Source organism: Anolis sagrei, chromosome 5 (assembly GCF_037176765.1).
Source record: "Anolis sagrei isolate rAnoSag1 chromosome 5, rAnoSag1.mat, whole genome shotgun sequence".
Classification (NCBI taxonomy): domain Eukaryota; kingdom Metazoa; phylum Chordata; class Lepidosauria; order Squamata; family Dactyloidae; genus Anolis; species Anolis sagrei.
This window is the reverse complement of record NC_090025.1, coordinates 21,276,909-21,301,494: the sequence shown is the minus strand read 5'-3', so window position 1 is coordinate 21,301,494 and position 24,586 is coordinate 21,276,909. Positions and strand designations below refer to the sequence as shown.

Below are 24,586 nucleotides of genomic sequence, written 5' to 3'. Positions count from 1 at the left end.
CAATGCTGCCCTCTTCAGGGACATTAGGAAATTCCACTGAGGATTGACTGAATCATCCTGTTTCATTTCTTCTTGGTGTTCTTAGCGTGTGTGTGTGTGTGTGTGTGTGTGTGTATATATATATATATATATATATATATATATATATATATATATATATACACAAAATAATATTTGTGTGTGTGTGCATGTTAGAGAGATAAAGAGAAAGAGAGAGAGAGAGAGAGATTATATATATATAAGATGTGACTCATAATAAAGGCAGGAGAGCCATGTTTGGTTGCCTACTGTGATTTTACCAAATGACTATATTCCAAAAATTTAAGGGAAAACTGGAGCCCCCGGTGGTGCAGTGGGTTAAAGCACTGAGCTGCTGCGCTTGTTGACCGAAAGGTGGCAGGTTCAGTTCCGGGGAACGGCATGAGCCCTAGCTTCTGCCAACCTAGCAGTTCGAAAACATCCAAATGTCAGAAGATCAATAGGTACCGCTCAGGCGGGAAGGTAACGGCACTCCATGCAGTCATGCCAGCCACATGAATTTAGAGGTGTCTATGGACAAGCTCTTCGGCTTAGAAATGGAGATGAGCACCACACCCCAGAGTCAGACATGACTGGACTTAATGTTGGGGGACAACCTTTACCTTTTTAGGCTGCAATGAAAATGTAGCTACAGATGAACTTCCAGATAATGGAGTGAGAGGTGGGCATTTACTGGACTATCTAGGGTAATGGTTCCTCCAGATTTTTTAGACAACAGTTCACAGAATTCCTGAAAGTTGGCTGAGCTTGCTGAGGCTTCTGGGATTTGAAGTTCGAAACACCTGGAGGCCCACACATCTAGAGGATCTGCTCCAATGCCACAATTGAATGATAACAGGGCAGAAGAAAACAGAAATCCCAAATAGTCTTCTGCAGTGCACACTGACACCATAGAGATGTGATTCATATTCTTCACATCCAGGTGCCTCTCTTGTGGTATGTCTCCAATACGCCACAAGATCATGCTCCAACCACTGTAGAAAGTTCTCATCACAAAATTGTAGAAAGAATAATGTAACAAATGGAAGTATATGAAAGAGCAGCCCAAGTGATCGAGGGTTTAAATAATCATACTTTCATAACATTTGAGCTTTTTTGGTTTGAAGGAAAACATGATCATGGAGGATTGCAACAGAAGTATAATACAGCATTGAATTGTTGCTAACTTGTAAGCCACTGTGAGTCCCTTTCAGGGTGAGATGGGCAGGGTATAAATATAGTAAGTAAATAAATAAATATTTCACACAATGGGGGAAAGATCTTAGAAAAAGGTTTTCTTTCCATTTCCTGAAAATATGGAACAGGGGATCATACAGTGAAGCAGATAGACAGAAGAGTCAGAGGAATCTAAAACATACTTCTCCTCAAGCAGTATGATCAGTGGAAAAGAAGACATGTTGCCTCTTTTATTTGGGAGTTGGAATGCAGAAATGCATGCTCTACTCTTTGATAGTCCTGCTTCGTGAAATCTCTATGAAATTGCCATAGATTGAAATAGTGACCTTTTTGGATGCAAACAATCTCATTTGCCATTTAACAAGATTCCATATGTCTTAATACTTGAAGTCTGAAGGAACAAAGACTGAAATTTGAGGAAAACAGAGAGCAATGTATCTGCAACTGTCCCACGTTTTTGCAGCACTACAACGCTCAGGATTCTTACCTGGTTCTTTATCTAGAAAACAAATGTTATTTATCACACCTTTTTAAAAAACAGATTTGGTACTACAAGATCATCTCATTCCTTTTGGTACCTGCATAGCGCCACATTTTCACAGTTGAAATTCCTTTTTTTGTTTAATTTTTATTAAGAACAAGAGGGAAAGTAGCAGGTATCATGTGTAGAAAATGTCTGGGCATGTTCTGAAAACTCACCATACTGTTCATTTTTGATGAAGAGGAGCTTGCTCTTTGCTTTCGAAGACTGTTGGATTCTTCTAGGCTCCCATCCTTTGGCTTTAAGATCATCCGGCTACTCCCAGCAGTGCCTTCTGAAGACGACCTCAATCGTTTTTCTATGAATCTTCCCTCTCGATATGGGCTAAAGCTACTGGCAAGATTTACTGTAAAGAGAATGGCACAAATACACAGGTAGTCAGCACCTGTATTAGATAAGATTAACATTTTTGTACACCAGGTTGGGCAACTGCAGAGACGTCAGAGGCATTTATCATCTCTAATCCCAAGCTCCAGGGGAGGCCCAAGTAGTCTCATTATTGATCAATTTTGGAGCAATTTGTAGGAGTGGGGAGGGGAGTTTTTCAGAGTTACGGAGATCTTGTGTGAGTTGTATAAGCAGAACTGCCTTATTTTAAGCTATTTTTTATCAGTTTTGGTTCAATGATATCACTATTTTTCGAAATTTAAAAATGATTTGGTGTCAGTAGACTTGGAAGGGCTTTGGTTGTGGGGTCACGAAATAGGGACCCTTCGGTTGCATATGACCATGTGTCACACCTCCCCATCTTTTTGTACACAGAACTACCTTACTGAAAAATAGAGTTAACTCCAATGGGTTTACTTCTGACTTAAGTATTACATTCAGAAAAGACCATAACAATACTTGACTCAAAGTTCTTGGGAAACTATTAGGGAAGATGGAAAACAACCACAACATGTCGAGTGATTGTATAAATTGGCTGTTTGTTGGTTTTAAAGGGTGAAGTTAAGAATTTCACAAGAAGCACTGGAGGTCTGATTAAAAACCTCTTCTATCTCACCTATGATGCAGAAAACTTGTTGAAACTCAGCAAATCTGGATCTGGTTGGTTAACTGCCTGAATCATATATTAAGCGTATTAAGTGGGGAGAGGGGGAGGTGGGATACTAGCATACCAAATGTAACATGCTTGCATTCTAGGGGGGGGGGGGGGCACCAAAGACTGAAGCATTATGAATTATATTTTGAAATTGCTACACTAAATGAATGCCAAATGTCATGTACAACAACAAATTATTATGTTACAAAAGAAGCTCAATGATATTATGCCAAGAACAAATATTTAGATAGAATGAAAGAAACTTAAATAACAATTTGGAGAAATGAATTATGGAACTTGAAGGGCAGGATGATGGTGAACTGTGAATTTTATGAAAGGAGAAATATAAAGCATTGTAATGATAAAGGAAGGAAGATAAAAAGCAAAGGCTGCTAGAAGAAAGGAGGGTGCAGAAAACTGGTCTGGAGAAATAATTCTCACTACCATCCTTATAGTGAAGGAGATTGCATGGAGCCATGAGTTGGTGATACCCTCCCCGCCCATCTTCCACACCTAGTCTCACTTTCCATTTCTGACAATCTCATGGTGACCAGATGTTTATGCTTTTGTGGGAATTTGAGGCCAAGATCTCACTGTGAAATTATAATTTGGGAAGAGGGCAAATCTATTTCCTACATGTCTATTTAACATGGCCATTTTGAGCCAGGAATGCAGGTCAATGCATCTGCAATCCTTTAGCTGCAGGATAACTGCTAGACAGATGTTGGTTGCTCTTGCAGGAGTTGGGAAAGAATGCCATAATCAAAAGAGAGTGGGAAAACAGCAGAGTGCAAAATTAACAAGTGAGTCTTAAGTGGCGAATTGCATGTAGCAGCTACTTGTACTATCTTGCAGATATAGGTCTATTGCAGGGAAATTTACTGTGTCCTGAACAGATAATCTGTAAGAGGAATTGGCAGGCAATAATGGCTTAGGCATGGATACCATGAGTTAGGGCAGCCCGAAATTCTCATGGTGGTCCGTGAGAAGGCCTTACTGGTACACTATTTAAACTGTTATGCTTACTCATATCATGATCTGATCACCATGCTCAATATATCCCATATGCATTGGGGTAACAATACAAAAGGTCTGCTAGGGTAGACCCTCTTTCACTCAGACTCAGCCCCCCCCCCCCCCAAATCAAACTCAGCCCCTCTTGAATCAAAATCCTGGCTACAGGTCTGCCTTCAGCAGTATATAATGTACCTATCATGTTTTAATAAGACTGTGGTCTAACTCTTCAGACCAGCTAACAGTGTGATGTTTGTCATTCTTGGGAAAGATCCCTAGTAGTATGTGTTACTAGAGTTAAATTCATTTTCATATAAAGTCAGCTGTCCATATTTGCAGATTTAACTTTTGAAGATTTGATTAATTGTGAATTTGTCAAGTGTGGTTTCTCTAGGATTCTCTAAGTCCTGCAGTGTATGGTCAACCTCTGGTGGAACCTCAAGTAGAAGTTGACCACAGAATCTAGAGATTCATAAAGGGGCATTCTCTCAGGGTTTTTTTTTAAGTGAATGATATTTTAATTTGTTTTTCCTACTTTCATAATGGCTCCATGTTCCTAATTTCAGCAAATGTGGAGAACTGGGTGTATTCTTCTCCCACTATAATATCCTTATGTTCCATCCCCAGACATTTTGTCAATTTTGATTGTGAATTCTTAGACCAAGGAATCACGTCTTTTCACATTAATCACTACTGTTGCCTACCTGGGGCCTGGGAAATCAATCATCATTTAAAACATATGGTATAGATCAACCAGCATGTAACATGAATTCATTCTTTTCTGCCTTTTTAAAAGCCCAACATCTGCTCTTTCTAGCACCAAATGACCTCTATTATTCATCTATGAGACATTCTTCCAGTATCTTTTTAGCCACATATTTGAAAGTGCTAGACTGTAACACTTTTACATCACCCCAAAGTTCCAATTAAATGACTTTATGTACTTGAAAATTGCCACATGCTTTTAAGATAATAACATTTCCAGGAGATGATGAATGTTCATCATGCATACCTTTCGTGTGGTTTATTTCATAGCCCTGCTGGACTTGAAAAGGATGAGGTTCCGATGGCAAAGGAATGTTCTTAGACTCAGATACTGGCATCGTTTCTCTAATGGATTCAGGTACTCTAATTTCTTGTTGGTCCCTAAATAATCTCTGTGCATTTGGAGAATGTTCAGTTACTTCTCCCTGGCTTAAGACAAATGGTTTTAGTTGTGCTTCAGCTCCTGAGTTTGCTTCTTCTGGGTGTCTCTTCTGTCTAGCAGGAAGCTCTTGTACTAATGCATTTGCATGGTTTCGCTTAGAATCATAGTTTTCTGATACAGATACAGCTTCATGGAGCAGCACATTTCTAGCCCTTTGACTTTCAGATGATAAAACACCACAATGAGAAACACTTTCTGCATGATCTGCTTTCCTTGAAAGGAGAGGAGCAGCAATAGCTACAGCAGCAACAGGACTGAGGAAGATTTGAGAGGTAGAACCATTGTGGGCATGGGTTTCTGCGTGCAAATTTCCACAGTTGGGCATCCCATCGACCTCTGAGACAGAATCTTCAGTCAATGCAAGAAATTCAGAAGGTGTCTGTACTGTGGTAAGGTCAGTGGAAAGCATGGGTGACTGTAAAGAGCTGCCTACACATTCTATTACCTCAGGAGAACATGAATGAGAGGATCTTGATGAAACAGGCTCACTTTCAACACTAGGTTTAATATCCAGCAAGCAAGAAGATTGCTTCTCACAGGAGGTTGACTGACTTTGAGGAACTGGCTTTGAAAACCTATAGTGTGTTGAAAAAGATTTGGGGAGAAGTTTTCTTGAGGAACGTCTGACAGAAGATCTGCTTTGCTCCTCTGTAAATCCAGAGTCATCGCCTTCATTTTTTCCAGACCGTATGCAGTTTATAAAGACATTCTTATTTGATGAAGGCTCTCTCCCCTTTTCAAAGTCCTCTGTCAAGGACCTTGTAATCTTCTTGCTTCGAGAACTTCCAAAGCCTACTGAATGTCTCCCTCTGCTTTTCACATGCTCCTCCAAATTCAGCTTCTGCAAAACGTTGCTGTGGCTAGATTGAGAACCATTCAAAATACCCACAGTTTGGCTTGAAGGTTCATTTTTCTGTTCACTCCCCTTCTTGTGATGAAAGCTAATGGAAGGTGTGCGGAACAGACTCCGGCGTTTGCCTGTGCTTCCTGAGCTTGAGTTAGTGCTGGAGGGGGAAGAGCTGTGAACACCAACAGTACTGTTGGAAGTTGGAGATGATGGAAGAGAATTTTGTCTTCGACTAATACTTCTCCGGAATATTGGCAGTCGGGACACAATAATTGAACGTCTTGATCCTGAGTCCCCCATCAGGACCAGTTGTGCTTGAACAGATTCAGGTAATACTAAAATCTGTGTGGATAGAGAAGAGAAGAAAAATATTAAAATTGAAATTGTTGATTAAGAAAATTAACACATTCAACTTTAACCTTGAACAATTGTGAAATGGATTTTCAGAATCAAATAGCTGGGAAGAATTAGAAAACAGTAACACCCCCCCCCCTCCCCAAATTATCTAGAGGAGATATACCTGTGGATAACTCAAACCATAGATAACAGCAAACCATATCGTTTGACCATGCTTGGACCAAAAACATATCACAGAATTGTATTGGATTACTTATAGAGACCCGCAATCATTTCTGTGGATGGGATGTGACTTTTTTTAGCACGGCTAACTGAAACTATAGCAGTGTTTTCTACATTTTCATGTGTATATATAAATAACTGTGTACATATGGTGTCCTTTTTTCAATGACACCTTTGCTGGTATTTTTAGAACAATTAAGTGTTGGACAAATCGATACATACTGTATACACTCAAGTATAAGCCAACCCAAATATAAGCTGAGGCACCTAATTTTACCACAAAAACCTGAGAAAATATATTGACTTGAGTATAAGCTCAGGGTGGGAAATACAGCAGCTACTTGTAAATTTCAGAATAAAAATAGATACCAATAAAATTACATTAATTAAGGCATCAGTAGATTAAATGTTTTGAACATTTACATAAAATTGTAATTTAAGATAAAACTGTTCAACTCTGATTAAACCATTATTCTAATCTTCTTCAATGTAAATGTGCTTACATATCTTCCAATAATAATAAAGAGAATAAAATAATAAATGTAATAAAAATAATAATAGAGTAAAATAATGTCAATTAATAATAAATATAGTAAAATAATAAATAAATAAATAACTTTGACTCGAGTCTAAGCCGAGGGGAGCTTTTTCAGCCTAAAAAGGGTCTGAAAAAACTCTGCTATACTCAAGTTTATGGTAGTTTGAGATGGTAAGCTAAAAGCTACATGGAGCTCTAGAAAAACACATATCATATGCAGACCAAACATCAACAGCCAAAATACTAAATTGCCTTGATAATCGCACATAAGCATTGAAGTATTTTTTATTTCCCGCTGAAGAAATTAACTTTATGTTAGATCTTTTCATATTCCAATTTCTCATTATTATTTGTCATTTTTATGATGCATCTCAGTGAATGATACTTTACAATCCTCATCTTAAATATCCTCATAAAAAAAAGTCCTAAGAGAGATGCTAGGCAGAAAGAGTGCAGCTTCCCAAGGATTACCCAGGGAGCTTCAGTGCTAAATAGGGATTTGAGTGAATATGAGACACCAATCAACATCCCCACATAACTCTTTTATCTGCTCCACCAACGTCCCCCAAGTGTGCATTTCTGACTTTTTAATATAGAGTTCCCCCGCCTTTTTCATTCCACAAATTTTATTTTTATAACTTTTGCAGAAACCAGTCTGCATTCTTATCTGTTTTGAAAGAGATTGCTTTTGATGTGTGCAATGAGTAATTAGCATTTATATGAAGCCATTTCAAGTGTTGAAAGCACTTCTCCTGTGTTATACCTCTAGAACTCTTATGATAGATCTGGGCGCACTGTATTAGTCGGACCTACGTCAACATGCTGCAGTGTGGAATGCTCCCAGTTAAAGGGCCAGTCAGTTCTGCTCCCTGCCAAAATACTCAATTGCATTTGCCCCATCAGCTTCAAATTTAACCCAACCACCTATTATTATTATTATTATTATTATTATTATTATTATTTATTTGTACCCTGCTAGCATCTCCCGAAGGACTCGATGCGGCTTACAAAGGCCAAGGCCTCAACACACAATACAACAATACAAACCTAAAGCAAATTAAAAACAATTAAAGCAATATAAACAACAAGCAACACCTCCCCCCACCCCAAAAAATAAAAAACTCCACTCAGCCTTCCATGTTTAATCTTGTATATTGTGGAGCTGTTTAGTTCTCTTTAATATTTACTTCCTTAATTATTCATCTAAATCCTACTATTATGATGATTATCATCATTTATTTTTATATAGGAACATCAGAAAAGTGGAAGAGATGAGAGGTCCATGAAATGTGTAAAAGGAATCAAGGTGGAGAGAAGAGAGAAAAGAATTCATGACTCTGTGAACATGGATCAATTAAAGGAAAAAGAAAAACATAGGAGGGGCCACCACTTGATCCACAGGTTACTTTTTGTGGATCATGGTGTTCAAAATTCAAAAGTGATCACAGAGGAATTTGAGGAGCTGCAGTCAAAAAAGTTGTCTTCCTGTCCCCTGATCTGTGAGGGAGATTGTCATCTTTAGCCGTCTGATTCAGGAGACAGGGAGGTCATGGTACATGGTAACATTAATGTATTAACCATTGGTTGAAGACTTCTATTTATTTTTTTATCAGGCCTGACACGAACACTCTGCAACTTTTCACAATTGTTTAAGGCCCCAAACCTCAGCAGTTTCTACCAACTGTTCTGAGATACCCATACCAAACAACACATTCCCAGTCAGAGCCACAATTTAACTTCCAGAAATGTCCTGAGCCCTATCTTGGATGCACCAGGGTAATGTGAAAACCATTAAATAATGTTTCATAGTCACCAACCATTGCTACCACATATTCCTGTGATTGGAAGGAGGAAACATCAGAGGTCCACAAATGACTATGCCAAGGGCTTCCTTAAAACTGATGCTAGCCCTCCCTTCTGTATTAAGGATGCTAAAAGATCAAAGCTTGATTAAAACCACCAAGACTTTCACACTCTGAGCCATTTCAGATGACATTAGTTCATGCCCAAAACTCCTGACCCAAGGAAGCATTCAACAATGCAACTCTTCAGCAAAATTTAGCAGAGAACCGCAGAAGATATTTGAGTGCTGACTCTGCAAGTTTTAATTCTGCTTATCCAGGACACAATGAGTTCTCTCTGGCATATTCTTCCCCTAGCCATAATTATTTTTATGCATGCAGAACCAGAAGTCAGAATTGCAGCCCCAAGGGGAATAGAAACCACTGCTTTCACTTGGTATCTCTTCACGACTCATGAGTATATTGTGTCATGTTATAATTCATAGAAATATTACACTAGGAAAGCTAATCCTCGGAGGACTATATTCTAGCACAGGCTCCTATAAAACAAGGATTTCCTGTGCTGGCAAAGCAGTTTGCATAGGAGAGGATCTTGCTTTTCTAATGAACTGCCCATACAGAGACTTGGGGAGGGGGGTCACACATACTATGGAGGATAAACAATATCTGTCAACAGTGCAGCTAAGAAATGAGATTTCAGATGGAAAACATGTCCTTGTAATTCTCCCTCTCTCTCTCACACACACACACACACCGAAAACTAAAACACCAACTCCAGAAAAAGGGCTGCCAATACATCTACAGCAAGTGGTGGTATTGCTACTATTATTATTAAAGCAGCTTTCAGAAAGGATTGGTTTTAATGCATTCTATGTTGCGGTTACAGATCCATAACCTAGAATAACTGTTCTGTATTCAGTAAGACTACATAGGCTTATGATAAAATTATACAAATGCACCACAGATTACTTTATCAGCCAGCAAGGCAAACAGAGGTCTATTGAGATGTTGACATGGTGCAAGGAGGAAGACGTTTCTAATCTCTTCCTGTCAATTAATGAACTTGTGTCTGGGATGCTGGATCTAGCCCACGTTATCAGTCAATGAAGAACCAGCCATAGAATCAACTGCATTTACCTTTGGGTTAACACTTAACAATTGATTCAATAGATCTACTCTAATTGGGACTAACCAACTAGATTTCGGTCATAGGGCCCATCCAGACAGGCCTTAAAATCACGACCTGTCTCAGTTATACCGGAGGTGTCAAAACCGCGCCTACAGTAAAACTGAATTAATTAAACACCTGGTAAGACCCGGATCTTATAGTAAGATCCAGGTCTTACCGGGTGTGGGTCCTGTGTGGATTGGGCCCAGGGATCATGTCACATGATCCCCAAGCCCAGTCCACACAGCCATCTCAGTTTTACAGGCTGTGAGGGCCCCCACTCTCCCCCCCAAACCCCAAAATAGTCCCTAAAAAGAAAGCTGAACTACCTGGCCACCATTATGTTCCTCAAATAACCCCTAAAAATAACCCCCAACCCCAAAATAATCCATAAAAAGAAAGTTAAACTTACCTGATTGCCCATTATGTTCCTCCATGTGCTAGTGTACTGGGGGGGGGGGGGGGAGATGGAACATAATTTCCTCATGCCTTCCTGGTGTGAGGAGGAACATAATGGTGGTCAGGTAAGTTTAACATTCTTTTTAGGGGGGTTGGGGGAGGGGGCTTCAGAGCCACTGCATGCTATCCTGATTGTTATTGGGATAACATGTAGACACCCCTCCCCCAAAAGCTCGGGTTTTTGGAGGGCAGTGGGAACTTAAACCCACACTGAATCAGGTTATTTAAACCTGCTGTTTAAGCCCTCTCTAGATGCTGCTGAAGAAAAAACAACTAATATTGTTGAAGCATGTTTTACTTGGCATCGGAGGCATCTGAATAAAGCTTATGGCAAATAAAACTTGTTGTTTTAACTACTCAATATTTTTTTTCAATCAATCAACTTTTATGATGATACAGTTTTTGTAACATTAGAGATAACTGGAACTCCCTAATTCCATGCTTTCATGATCTGTGAGTTCACTTCCCCCTGTGCTCAACAAAACAAGGGAACCTTTCACACAACATATCCCTAAGTAAAATGAAGCTAGGATTCCACTGTAACTCCTATCCTATAAAATTATGGTGCTTGTCTTTTGCTGAAGCTCTAGGGCACTCTGGCTAAAAATTCCAAATACTACAAAATTCAGAACTCCATAATATGGAACCTTGGCACTTAACATGGAAGTACTACTTCCAAAATTAAGAAAAAGACAATAACCTAAAAAGTATAGAACGTAACTTATTTTGGGGATTGGAAATATTTGGAATGACTTTACATTGGTGATTTAGGATTTTCTCTTCACAATTTCAGTAAGGATTTAAATCAGTGACTAAATGCACATAGAATTAAAATAATCCATTCTGCTTGGAATTTTCAATGCAGAATGTCACCAGAATTTAAAAACCTGTCAATTGTGTTCTTACAGATTATCTCAGTTTCCTACAAGTACTGTTGTTCTAGCTAGTTTCCATGTTGGATAGTGAGGATCCCCTCCTCTCCACTTTGGAATTTGTGTGTAAATATAAGTTTTGTTTTACTAGCAGTGTCAGGAATATGAAACTGGTATTTCCATGTGAAAATAAAAATCGGAAAAAGATTTTCCTCCACCCTATTCTGAGACTCCATATTAAAGCATTAAAAGTGCTTTATCTTCCTTTCAAAATGCTAACATTTAAGTCTATGATAATAACATTATTTTCAGATACTTTATTTCAAAATGCCAGTTTCATGGATGAAGCCTACTAGTTTTGAATCAGCATTTCAACACATATCGCACATGCTTTCCTTTGATCCTACATTAAATGTCTGTAAATCCTGATCTACCTGCTTCCTTCTAATAAGCAGGCAATGTCTGGATTTACAAAGATCAAGAATGGTAAAGCAATTTGAAGCTTTGGATAAAAGGCAAAGGCTAGGAATTGTTGCTAATCTTTCAAGCCCCTACTGGTGATGTTTGAAGAAACCCGGGAGGTAGATTCTATTGAGGTTTCGGCCTTCTGGAATTCAAAATACTTAGTTGATTCTCCACCTCACCCGCCCTCTTTTCCTTCCTAGAAGATTAAACTAATGAAAATGAGCTTTCAAAAGTTATCAAAAGCAAACAAGCATTTGATTATAATACTGTTTGATCAATTAAGTCCAGATTACATAGCAATTTTTTTATGAGGAAGCAATATATGCATGAATAGGCCTTCACATGGATGAAGAAAAAGCATTGCCCAACCATAAAAGGGGGGTTTTTTGTTCATGCATCCATCTCCAAAATCATACAAAAACCTGGCAACTGAAGGAGGAGCAGCTCAAGTAACCATATTTTTTGTGTGTCAGGAGCAACTTGAGAAACCATATGAACGTCAGTGTATTTTTGATGTGGTTCAATGCATAGGACAGTTCATTCACCACTCATTTGTCTTCTCTGCATTGTGCATTGGGTCTACCCTTTAGCAATCCCTCCCACCCCTGAGGAAAGGCTGAATGGAAATCTCTCAGCATTCTAGTAGAAAGAAGTGAGAAAACATGCATAATACAACAGATATGTCATCAAATCTGCTTTTATCATCATACAAGCAGTCCTGACAGAATCTCTCTGTAAAAAAGCTTTAGCATTTCTCATGAAAGCTAGAGAAAACATTACTTGGCTGAAAAAGCCCCAAGCTATTACTCGTTTCTTCTCTTTACTGCTGTAAAGAAAAATGGAGAAGAGGGAAGGGTTGGTGCCTATGCCTTCAGGGCACTTAAAACAGGGTGGGCCGAATAGGTCTCAGGTATGTATGATACAATTCCAAAAGTGCAAGCAAATGTGGATGTGTTTTCTTACTGTGTTAACATCCTTTGAATAAAGGAAGCAGCCATCATGATGGCAAACCCATGTGGCTGCTTCATTCATTCATGTTCTGGACAGTAGAAACTCTGAAAAATTCTGGCTCCAAAAATTCCTGCAAATCTCTTGGGAAGACAGGTGGACAAATGTCAGCGTGCTGGAAAAAGCAAAGACCACCAACACTGAAGTGATGCCCCTATGCCATCAACTCCGTTGGACTGGTCACGTTGTCCGAATGCCCAATCACCATCTCCAGATGCAGTTACTTTACTCCCAAGCTCAAGAATGGAAAACAGAATGTTGGTGGACAAGAAAAGATATTTAAAGATGGGCTTAAAGTTAACTTTTAAAACTGTGGCATAGACACTGAGAACTGGGAAGCCCTGGCCCTTGAGCTGGAGGTCAGCTGTGACCAACAGTGCTGTCCAATTTGAAGAGGCACAAATGGAAGGCAAAAGGGAGAAGCATGCCAAAAAGAAGGTACACCAAGACAACCCTGACCAGGATGGCCTTCCACCTGGAAACCATTGTCCTTACCGTGGAAGAACATGCAGGTCAAGCACAGGGCTCTACGGTCACCTACATATCCACCGTCAAGACACCACACTTGAAAGGCCATCATCCCTCAGAAACACAGATCAGGAGAAAACATACAGATTCTAACAAGCAATTTGGCTCCCAAATGGGGATGATGAAGAATGTCCTGAGCCAAATGGGACAACAGAAATATCTGACATGTTCATCAGATTGGAAAAATCCCAATTCTGAATAGCTGGTATTAGGTGAGCAGCTACCTAGTTGTAGGGTGTGCAGGAGTGAGGAGAAGTGAAAATACCTGAGTACGGAACAAGAAAGGAAGTGTCATATCAATCAGGTTATGACACAACAATATAAAACCTACTGCCCTTTGTATACCCATGTAGAAAGCAATCTCATATATAAACCGAGGGCAGATTCTGAGGCCAAAATTATAGATTTTGATATTATTTGTTGACAAGTCAAGGGTCATTCTGCAGAGAAAGGAAAGCCCCAATGCCACCTCTGGGGGCCTCTGCCCTGTCCGCTCCCACCATTTCCTCAACCTGGCATTCAAAATGTACAGAACACTAGGGATGGTTCTAGGTCTCAACCAACCTACCCACCCCCTGTAGATACAAAAAGCTATGGATGCACAAGTCTCATTATAAACATGTTGTGCCTCCTATACAATGGAAAAATCAAGATTTGTTTTGGGGATTTATTTCCCATATTTCAAAAATATGGATGGTTTAATTCATGATAAAGAATGTGTGAATACTGAGCAAACTATATAATGATACATTTATTTGCTTCCAGCTCTGCTCTACTCAACCCCATCAGTCTTTTCTGCCCTTCATGGGGCTTCCCATATCTGACAGCTGGTTTATGTCCTGTTTCTGGCTTAGGTAGTCATTCAAAACGTTCCCTCATTAGGAAAGGAGTTCAAGGGTGAATGTGCTGCTTGTTGTTCTAGAACCATACAAGTCCAGAGCTGTGAAGGGCAATTAAATAGTACAATTGGACATTTGTAATATGGGGTTTCTTCTGTTACATTTATTATGTTACAGGAAGCAACTTTTACAGCACGGGTTGCTATAGACGGAAAATAAGTCATCGATTAATTGATTTTTTTTTAAAAAAAATGTAAACACTCCTTTTCTTCAAGTTGTAAAGACTTTGCATTTTATTACAGCAGACAAAAGCCACTAGGTAGCAATTCTAGCCTCGTTAAGTACATTGTTCTTACAGGTTTCCACACAGCACACAAATTATTGAAACAGTGGATCTGATTCCCCAGCCACTAAATTTTTTATTGGCTAAAAGGACAAAAGCAGCTAAAGTGCATTGTTTAATCCATTAATTTCTCTGACAGGCATCATTTGATAGGCACTCTTAATTGTCTGGGCATTTGTGTCGGGAGGGGGGGGGATCATTTTGATCAGGGATATTGTAGTGATAATTTTAAAGGAAACTACAGAAAGACCTATAATGAACAAAATACAGAATTTTAAAAAGTAAACTTAATTGTTGCATATGATTAATGAGGGATTATATGCTGCCAGCCTCTTAGAACCAAGTGTGAGCACAACAAATGCAAATGGAGAAGAAACAAAAGAATGAACAATAACTCTCAACACCTTAAATGTAATTTGCAATTTCAGATATTAGTCACATAAAATTATTTCTTTTCCAGACACTACATAATAAGTTGTACTGTGGGATGAAAGCAGTAATAGCATTTGCATTTCCTTGTGTGTAACAATGAAAAAGTGAGTATATTTCCTTTTAAACTTCTGTAGACACATATTGTGGCTTGGAAATGCAGCCCTACCCCCATTATTTCATTTACATTAGTGGTTCCCAACCCTTGGTTGCCCAGCCATCTTACCAGCTGTTGATGGCAGCTAGTTTTAACTACTGTTGGTTTTGTGTTTTCAGTTGTATTGTTATATTATATTTTATTTTATTTATTATTCAAATGTATATGCCGCCACTCCCCTGGGGCTCAGAGCGGCTTACAAGAATGGCTAAAATCTAATACAATTTAAAAAACAATTTATGTGTTAATGGTGGTTGTTTTACAATTTTTGTGTGATATGCTTTATACTCATATATTGTTTATGTTATATACTGCACTGCAGTGTCTTCTAAGCCACCCCAAATCCTTTTTGGGAGATGGTGACAGGATATAAATAAAGATGATGATGATTATTATTATTATTAATATTATAGACTACGGAGTGCTTGAAAAACAAGCTCCCTTTACTTTAAATGACTGGTCACATTCAATTGTTTGACCTCAAATCCTCCTTATTGCCATAATGCACAAGAAAGAACAAGGGGAGGTCTGAATATTCCCATTAGCTGTCACTCAGGGGTTTGTAGTTTGGTGAGGTACCAGCACTCTTTGGCAGAGAAGGATCAAAACCTTGCTGAACCATTAATCCATAAGATTGAGGCATGACAGTCAAAGTGATGCACTTAGAGATGCACTAAGTTTTAAAAAGTTTGGGCCACCAATGTCATTCTCTCAGCTAGACTCTAAGTTAGTCTCATATTTCATTATAATGCATACAAGTAATTATGATTGCATTGTTTTACTCTATTTTTTATTCTATGTAATCTTTGTAATTTATGTAATATGAACAAAACCTATTAGGTTGGGTAACTGCACTGGGGAAAAGCTGAAAAGAATATTGAAAACTATTTTGGAAATGGTGAGAAAAAATATTTGTTGGGTGTCAGGAAACCCTAATGAGGAGAATACTGTCCTGATAACAGTCTAATACTTAATCTATCCAAATTTCATGTGTTCAGAAAATCTGGTAGTATGGAACACAGTATGCACAAAATATGCATAGGCTTGTTTTCCATAGAAAACAGTGTTTTCAGTGCAGAAAATATTCTTATTTGCTGATTTCTGTGCAGAAAATGCTGCTTCCTGTGCAAAATAAAATAAGCAAATTTTACACAGGATAAATTTTGAAGTATAAATTATATCAAAAAACTTCAGTTTGTGACAACTTGTTCACAGCATGCAGAAAATAACTTGTTTCCTTCCGAAATAAAATGAGCAAAGAACTATACCCCCACACTGGGATAGAGGCTATTTTTCATCCCAGCACCTCTAGGCTGACTGCATCCCAAACAACTGGCCAATTTCTGAAGCTTTTCCATGGTTGGAGAATCATATGAGAAAGTGCCCAAACCACTGAATTGTTCTGCGTTTTTTTCTGTGTCTAAGGACTTTGCATATATCTTCAGGGGATTTAAGGAAATTGGATTAGGATTGCACAATTAGGACCTTCAAAGCCCCATTTGCCAGTGGAACAGATCTCCATCACTTAATGCAGCTGCTGGCTAACTGGGTTGGGGACGCAGGCCAGGAGATATTATTTAGTTACACATACGTAATTAAACAAGTGATGTAGGATATTGGTGAATCACCATAGTCATAAAACGATAAAGACAACACATTCCAATTAATGGAGTTTTTAATGGCTGAGGACAGATCATGCTAACTTGTAAGCATCAAACAATTTAATGTATTATTTGTCCTTGAACGGCACAGAGGTTAACATCCACAAAGCCAGAAAGTTATTTTTTTAAAAAAATACTACAGTTATAGTTATTAGGCAATAAAACACTCAATTGCCATTATAGTTACTTTTTAAGAAAAATATAAGTTTTTTAAAAAGATAACAGGTTAATGCGAATGGAACCAATGTTTTTGCTTGAATGTGAATTTTGTTGAGGAAATTCTTATAAAATTAACTCTTGCATGTGCTTTTCTGTGCCAGTAGATGGAGCAGTAGTTCCAGTTTCTCTTTCTTTTTCAAAATGTAGAAAAAAAGGTATGTCTTTTTTTAGTATTTAATATTGTCTATATATAGATAATGCACAATTTTTAATATTTAGAATACAACAGTTTTTTAAAAAAGCATCATAGAACCATTTTAAATAACAATAAATTATAAATTATTGTTATTATTGATGTTAACAGATTTTTAAAATTATTATTGTCGTTGTTATTAAACTCAGCATCAAAAACTATACGGATTAACACTAAAATAACCTATCAATCAATCTGGCATAGTCTCTGCCAGGTAATACTGGGGTTTACTAATATTTCCTCTTGATGGAAAGGAACTAATTTCGCACTATGTCTTAGATGTTGCAATGTCATCATCAAAAGTATCTTTGCCTACATAGAGGCTTCAGAACATTTTCACACATGCTGCTTTAAACTCCTTCAGGGTTTGCATGGCAGGATTTTTTTTTTTTTTGTGCAAATGTATACTGATGCTGTGAATTGAGGAAACGACACTGATCCCCCAAATCTGCTTGCAGTGCTACTGTACTAAGAGCCTTGGCATAAATTGCATGATTTGAATTCATTATACATTGTATTGAACATGATACATATTGAGGGCTATATGGCTGACATACTACACCTGATACTCAAAATGTATCATTTGTGTATTATCTTGGAATTTATTCTTAACTTATAAAAATAGCTGAGAATCATTGTGGAAGTGAAGCCCAATAATAGAGGAAAGCAGTAAACAATCAGCACAAGTGAATGACAGCTGATAAGAATGATTTTTCTATTATGTACTGCTTTTCATGTCTCCTCATTAACCAATGTTTTCAGGTCTCAACAAGCAGAGTGGCTTGGCCATTGGAAAGAGTGAGAAATTCACCTCTGGCAAAAAAAAAACTAGGGTAATATGAAGGAAGCAATAATAGAAGGTCCCTGTCTGTTCCACTCCATTGGAGGAGAGGGAAGTGTGTTTCCAGGCTATCTGTCCTGCACCAAAAATGTAACCTATTACCCTCAGGTAAAGAGGAGAATGTTATCAAGAACCCAAAATTGTTTCTAAAGTGGGAAAACTCAAGTGTGGCAAGCAGATAATAATGTCCAGCTTTGCCCCCAAAATAGCCTTAAAACCTAGTTTAAAGGAACTCAAAAAGCTTTATTTCAACAAAGCTTAAAGTGGCAAAATCACATTCACAAAAGCAATTTCACAAAAGGCAAGTACATAAAACAAGGCAAAAGTCTCTTGGCTGAGCAAAGTCTTTGGTGATTTCTTCTCCAGGCAACAAACACAAAGACAAGGCTTCTGGTTGGTACAGCTACAAGATCAAGGCTAGATGGAACGGTTGCTGCCAGTGATGGCTGTTTCCTTTGCTCCTGATTTATAGCCCTCTCACAGCACATGTGTCTTTAGGGAGTGGTCTGATTGCTACCAGTCTTTTCAGCAATCCTGGCTGACCTACGCCTTGCTTGTTGCTTCCTTTGGCATTCTTGAAAAGTAGGAAGAACCAGCATGCCTCCCTCATCTTCTTCCTCCCAAGCAGGCCCGACCATCTGCCCAGAATCCCCAGCCATTTTCTTTTTAGTCTTCACCTCTTCCAACTCCTCCCCAGAGGCAGAAGAGGAAGACATAAGAAATAATGACTTTTGCTCACCTGTAGGTAGATTTTCATATGCCATAGTTGGAAGAGATAATAGGAGACACCCAGTCCAATCCCCTCTCACACAGGAATCCATAATCAAACCTCTCTCTACAGATGGCTTTCCAGCCTCTGTTTAAAAACTTTCAGAGAAGGAGACTCCACCACATTCCAAGTAAGCACATTCCATTGTCAAGCAGCTCTTATCATCAGGACATTCTTCCTCATGTTTAGGTAGCATCTCTTTTCTTGCACTTTGAATCTATTTCTCTGTGTCCTAGCTGGTTCAATCTTCAATATGATAATGACTATAATAATGATGATGGTCACATTATTCTAGGGAGACCCAACAACAAGAACAGCCTTTATTTTATGTTTCTGGCCATTTTCATTACTATATTATTATTATTATTATTATTATTATTATTATTATTATTATAACTTTATTTGTACCCCGCTAGCATCTCCCAAGGGATTCGATGCGGCTTACAGAGGCCGAAGCCCAAAACACAATACAACAATACAATACCTAAAGCAAATTAAAAACAGTTGAGCAGGAAAACAATAACAGTAACAATACAACAAGACACTATTAAAACTGGGCCGGCCAGAGTAGGGGTACAGGATTAAAAGTGCTGATGTGGCGGGAGGAATGTACTATTTGGTACTGAAATTGTGGGCGAGTTCAGGTCATCATCAATCCAAGACTATAGTGACCTGAAACGCCAATTCTTGAAATACTCCAGCAAAACTAAACAACCAAAACTCCTATGAAGTTAAGATTCCTCAGGAATTATTGATTAAATGTACTAAATAATGAAGCACTAAGATATTTTATAACAATGATTACTGTTGAGTCCTTCCAGGAATAATAAAACCTGTCTGTCATCTACCTTATGCACATTTATTTGGGAGCAAGGTGGGCACCCCTAAGTACACATTATGCTTATAGGAGTCTTCATATTTCAGGTTGCTTCTGTGATAATGGAGAGGAAATTAATTGGCATTCTTCCTTCCAGTATCTGCAGGTGGGCAAAATTAATAACAACCTGCTGGCCAATGCTGAGCCCATCATTTTTTAAAGTGTTTAAGAAACCCTGAAAGTGAAGGTGATTTTCTCTAACTGGTTTTCTACTTCAATTGATCCTGAGGACATACGTTTTCTACAGACTATAGTTGCTGCATATACTCATATATAAGACTCAAAAATCAAACCCCAAAATTCTGGGTTAATTTATCTGTAAGTTAATGTAAGAACTATACCTCACCACTTAACAAAAAAGAAAAGAAACCATCTTCTTTTCTGAGCAGAATGGCAAAAGACAAAAGCCTAATTCATCCTGGGAGAACCTAAACAAATCATGAACCCACTCTACTTTCTATCTTAACATGACTTCTGGCCTTCCTGGGTGCCTGGGTGGCAAATGCAATGGTGGTGGTGCCTGAGGTGGTGCTGCTATTTTTGCTTCTTTTTAAAGATGGTTTTATGGGTTTTTTAAGCCCTGTCTGTACCTGGTTATCTCCCCAAAATCAACATTTACCACAGTTTCCCCATCATCTATTCAGCATTTAGGTTGAACACAAACAGTTTTGTCTGTTAGAATTTTGTGAATTCTCTCATCTCATTAACCTTTGCATCATCCTTTGCCTCTATCTATTCATGGGTCATCAAAATCCATATTCTTGCCCACCCCCACCCCCCCAAACCTACTCTCAATTTATATGAGAATGACTTATACATGAGTAAAAACCGTAATCAACAAATTAGAAAACCCTGATTTTTAAAATTTAACATGATATGTATAGACCAGACATGGACAAACTTCGGGCCTCCGGGTGTTTTGGACTTCAACTCCCATAATTCCTAACAACTGTTAGGAATTGTGGGAGTTGAAGTTCAAAACACCTGGATGCCCAAAGTTTGCCTATGCCTGGTATAGACCATACATTTTCCTATTTGGTGAAAATAGGAGATCAAAGTTTGACATAATCAGAGAATTGTCTTTTCCTAATCTTTTTCTACTGGATAAAGGAGAGGGAAAAAGAGACCAAATGAGCCTGAGTGTTAATATGGCACACTTTTATAACAGCAAACTCTCATTTATAGATATATTTGAATGAGAATCAGCTATTAACTGGGCCAATATATACAAAACAAAAAAAGAGTCAACATTAAAGTGAAGTGTTTCTTATACAAAACTCCTAACATTTCCTTTCCTCATACAAGGTGAAATTCTACCACATCTCAATTGGTTTACCAAAGATCCCCCCAAATTGGTTGGTTGTATAACTCACAAGCCGCCAGTTGCCCACTGGGACTTTTCTAGTTAAAAGAAACCTATTATATATCAAGTTGTAAAATTACATCAGTAACATCAAAAATGGTCATTGTAATAAGCTTTGTGGCGGCACTAGTAGAAATAACCTAACAGTAAATTCATTGATGTCCTGAGTGAATTGAATTCACTAACTGCAAAAAGCTGAAATGGTGCACCTGAAACAACCGGGGTTGTTCAGATTAAAGAAGTGTAATTGTCCTCCCTCCTTTCTTGACCCCCATTCCCTTTCTCCTCATTCTTTCTGTATAATGGCCTCCTTGGGGGTTTGTGAACATCACACTTGCAGTTTCATTGATTTCAGTTCATGTGGCAATAGGCGCGTTCCTCTCTGCTGTAAAATAATGTGTAACAGGATTTTGAAGTGCACATAAATATGTAATGTTAAATCCACTATATATCAGATATTGAGATATATGCATCAGATAACCAAATAAGAGGGTATGCACTCACTCTTTACAACACTGAGCCTATCAGTGCCCTTGATCCTAGATTTTCTTCACCTATGTTTTATATGAATTTAAATTAGTTTTAGCTTCTGCTTATTCTTCTATCATATTTTCCTCCCTTCTTTGCCATTCAATCTACATATATCCCTCCTTTTCTCCTGCAGAATGCCTCCCAGAAGTTTAGACTTGCAATAATATTAAACAGAGATGATTATGTCCAGGTAAATAAAGTGACTATATTGCCATATGATCTGCCCATTAGGGAATCTACTCTCCCCCCCCCCCCAACACCACTGAAATTTGGTGGTGTGCAAGTGGCAGGGGGAGAAAAACACTAGAAAATGAGCACTCCCATTAAAAACCAAGGCATGTAGGGATGACATGCTTGGATCTGAATTCAATTAGCACATCTACAACACTTCAATGGGTGCTAATTAGTTCCAAAAACAAGATGTGCCTTCCTTGTACACCTTGTTTTAAAGCAGAAGTGCTTCTTTTCAAGGGAAATTTACTACTGGAAGGATGTAAATTTAAAAGCAATGCAGAACTTTCTTGTTGTCATGATGAAAATTCATTGATGTTTACAAAGTACACAGAAAAGTGGACAGCGACTAACAGGAACACACACAAGATACATTAGCTGAGCATTCCCGTAGTAGCAAACCACACCATAATAGAAGTTAGACATTATAGCATCAACAGGATACATGGGAAAGGAGAAATGCTTGTTTCTGATGCTCACCATCTGCTTCATAACGCACGGATCACAAGCATAGAAGAATCTCTAAAGCCAGCCAATATACTGATAGATACCTCCGACCATGTTTCACAACATCCAGGCTTACTACTACTATTTTTTTCTTCAAAGATGTAAGAAAGGGCACCAAAATTGAATTAAAATGCACACACATACATCATTTTACTATCTTCAATACAGATTAGCCTAGTAAGATTCATCTGTGTTATCCTAACATTAATTGCAAGAGTCAAATTAAATTTAAATATTGAGGAGGATTCAAAGGGGGAAATGGTAACTTGAACCATAAAGCTTTTCCTCTAATTTAAAATGGTCTAAGATGAAAATATGTATTAAAAGTATAATGTGGATAATTTATTCCTCAGCATGAGTTGATCTGCAAATTCTTCCCATTTATAAAGGATAGAAAAAGAGAGTCACCAATCAAAAGAAAACCTACAGGCTAAAGCTTGTACAATTACTTTTTGAAACCTCTTCTATTTATAATGACTTTAAGTATTCTAAGAATCATGCAGTCATTTAAGATGCTGACTGAGTCAGAAATATGTAGCAATGGGGATTTCTATGGGAAAAATACAAAAGAATGCACAAGGTAAGAATAACATGCAGTTATTAGAAACTGTTTCTCTGCTCCCAGAGACATGGCAACCAATTTATTAAAAAGATAACAGCAAGGACCAGATGCAACTAGTAAAAAGAAATCCTGCCCAGAGCTACCATCTGGGACTCCTGAAGCAAGTCCAGGTCAAAGAATTTCCCCGCTACTGCAAAATTGATTTGACAGGTGAATTGATATTCTATCAGACAAATAGAAATGCCAGAAATGGTCCCTCCCTAATGAAAACGTGAATGCTTTATTGAACTTCTATAACTTTGCTTGAGGGTGGCCACATCCCTTACTTTATAGAAGGTAGTCTCTATCTGAAGTTGAACAACAGACCTCTGTTTAAAGGTATACCCAGTCGCAGTTCCATTTTGAGATGAAGTACCATAAGAATAGAGAATGGGAGTTGTCCATTGATTAGCACCAGGAAAACAGACTAAGATGATACAAAAAGCCACAGTCTTGCCCATTATGATGAACTGTATTGCATGTCTGCTTCAATTGGAGTGTTTTGTTTTTTTTAAAAAAAAATGCAATCTTTAGAAATTGTACTCATGGTTTTATTCTTCCCTGGACACTTTTCGTGGCAAGTATGACTTACTTAAACCTTGATGCCAAGCAAAGGAAATATTCCCTCATAGAATCAAAGAATTGGAAGAGACCTCATGGGCCATCCAGTCCAACCTCCTGCCAAGAAGCAGGAATATTGCATTCAAATCATCCCTGACAGATGGCCATCCAGCCTCTGTTTAAAAGCTTCCAAAGAAGGCGCCTCCACCACACTCCGGGGCAGAGAGTTTCACTGCTGAACGGCTCTCACAGTCAGGAAGTTCTTCCTCATGTTCAGATGGAATCTCCTTTCTTGTAGTTTGAAGCCATTGTTCCGCGTCCTAGTCTCCAGGGAAGCAGAAAACAAGCTTGCTCCCTCCACCCTGTGGCTTCCTCTCACTTTTTACTAATATGCACAATGTGCCAATGCAACCAGCTGTTTTTCCAAAAGGTCACATTCTCAGCTCATGTCAAGTAGATTATATACTCTGATATAAAATGATGGAGTTGCTTTAGAGTCACCACAAGTTGGAGCCACAGCAGAGATAACTCAAAAGTCTGCAACCTTCATCAAAGTTCTTTTAATACTTAGCAACTTTCTATAAAACAGCAGGGTCCACGCAGAAACACTGAAAGATACTCTTGTTGTAAAATATTACTAAAGCATAAATGAATATTTAAGCTATAGCAGATAGGTATAGCTGGACAACCGAAAATGCCTTTATCCTAATGTCTGAATTTATGTGTGTGTAATTTATACGCGTATGCTTACAGTAATACTTATACTGTATATCCCCATACAGAAATCTAGAAATTTTACTGAAAATGTTATCAAAAAATCTTGAGTTATCTCTCTCTCTCTCTCTCTCTCTCTCTCTCTCTGTATGTGTGAATATACATGAGAATGCTTAAAGCAACATCTACCATATATACTGTATATCACCATATGCAGTATATATGAAAATATTGACCAAAAATATTGACTTATCCATATGTATTAATGTAAGGACTCTTATTTTAAAAAGTAACATTTCCCTTCTCCGAACATAGTAGTGAAATGCATGGGTTTAGTCCATACTGAGAATACCTAAAAGAAGCACCAACTCTCTTTATATTCCCTCAGCTGCAGCATCACTTTTTCTTTTCTGATGTTGGGTGGGAAAATGGCATTAGTGGCAATCAGGGATGGCTAGCCCTATG

General features: G+C 38.2%; 1 protein-coding gene and 1 pseudogene across 6 annotated transcripts in view; one reads left to right on the top strand and one right to left on the bottom strand.

Moving 5' to 3' along the window:
• Nucleotides 1–24,586, bottom strand: part of CCSER1 (coiled-coil serine rich protein 1) — a 796,797-nt gene that overhangs the window by 636,704 nt on the left and 135,507 nt on the right. For all 6 annotated transcript variants that reach the window (XM_060779234.2, XM_060779236.2, XM_060779238.2 and 3 more), the window contains exons 2-3: nt 4,825–6,208; nt 1,915–2,102 (exon numbers count right to left, since the gene is read on the bottom strand). In XM_060779234.2, coding sequence (XP_060635217.2) covers nt 1,915–2,102; nt 4,825–6,166 — 1,530 coding nt within the window. In that variant the 5' untranslated portion in view covers nt 6,167–6,208. The remainder of the gene's footprint in view (nt 1–1,914; nt 2,103–4,824; nt 6,209–24,586) is intronic.
• Nucleotides 10,439–24,586, top strand: part of LOC132777270 (aconitate hydratase, mitochondrial pseudogene) — a 93,412-nt pseudogene continuing 79,264 nt past the window's right edge.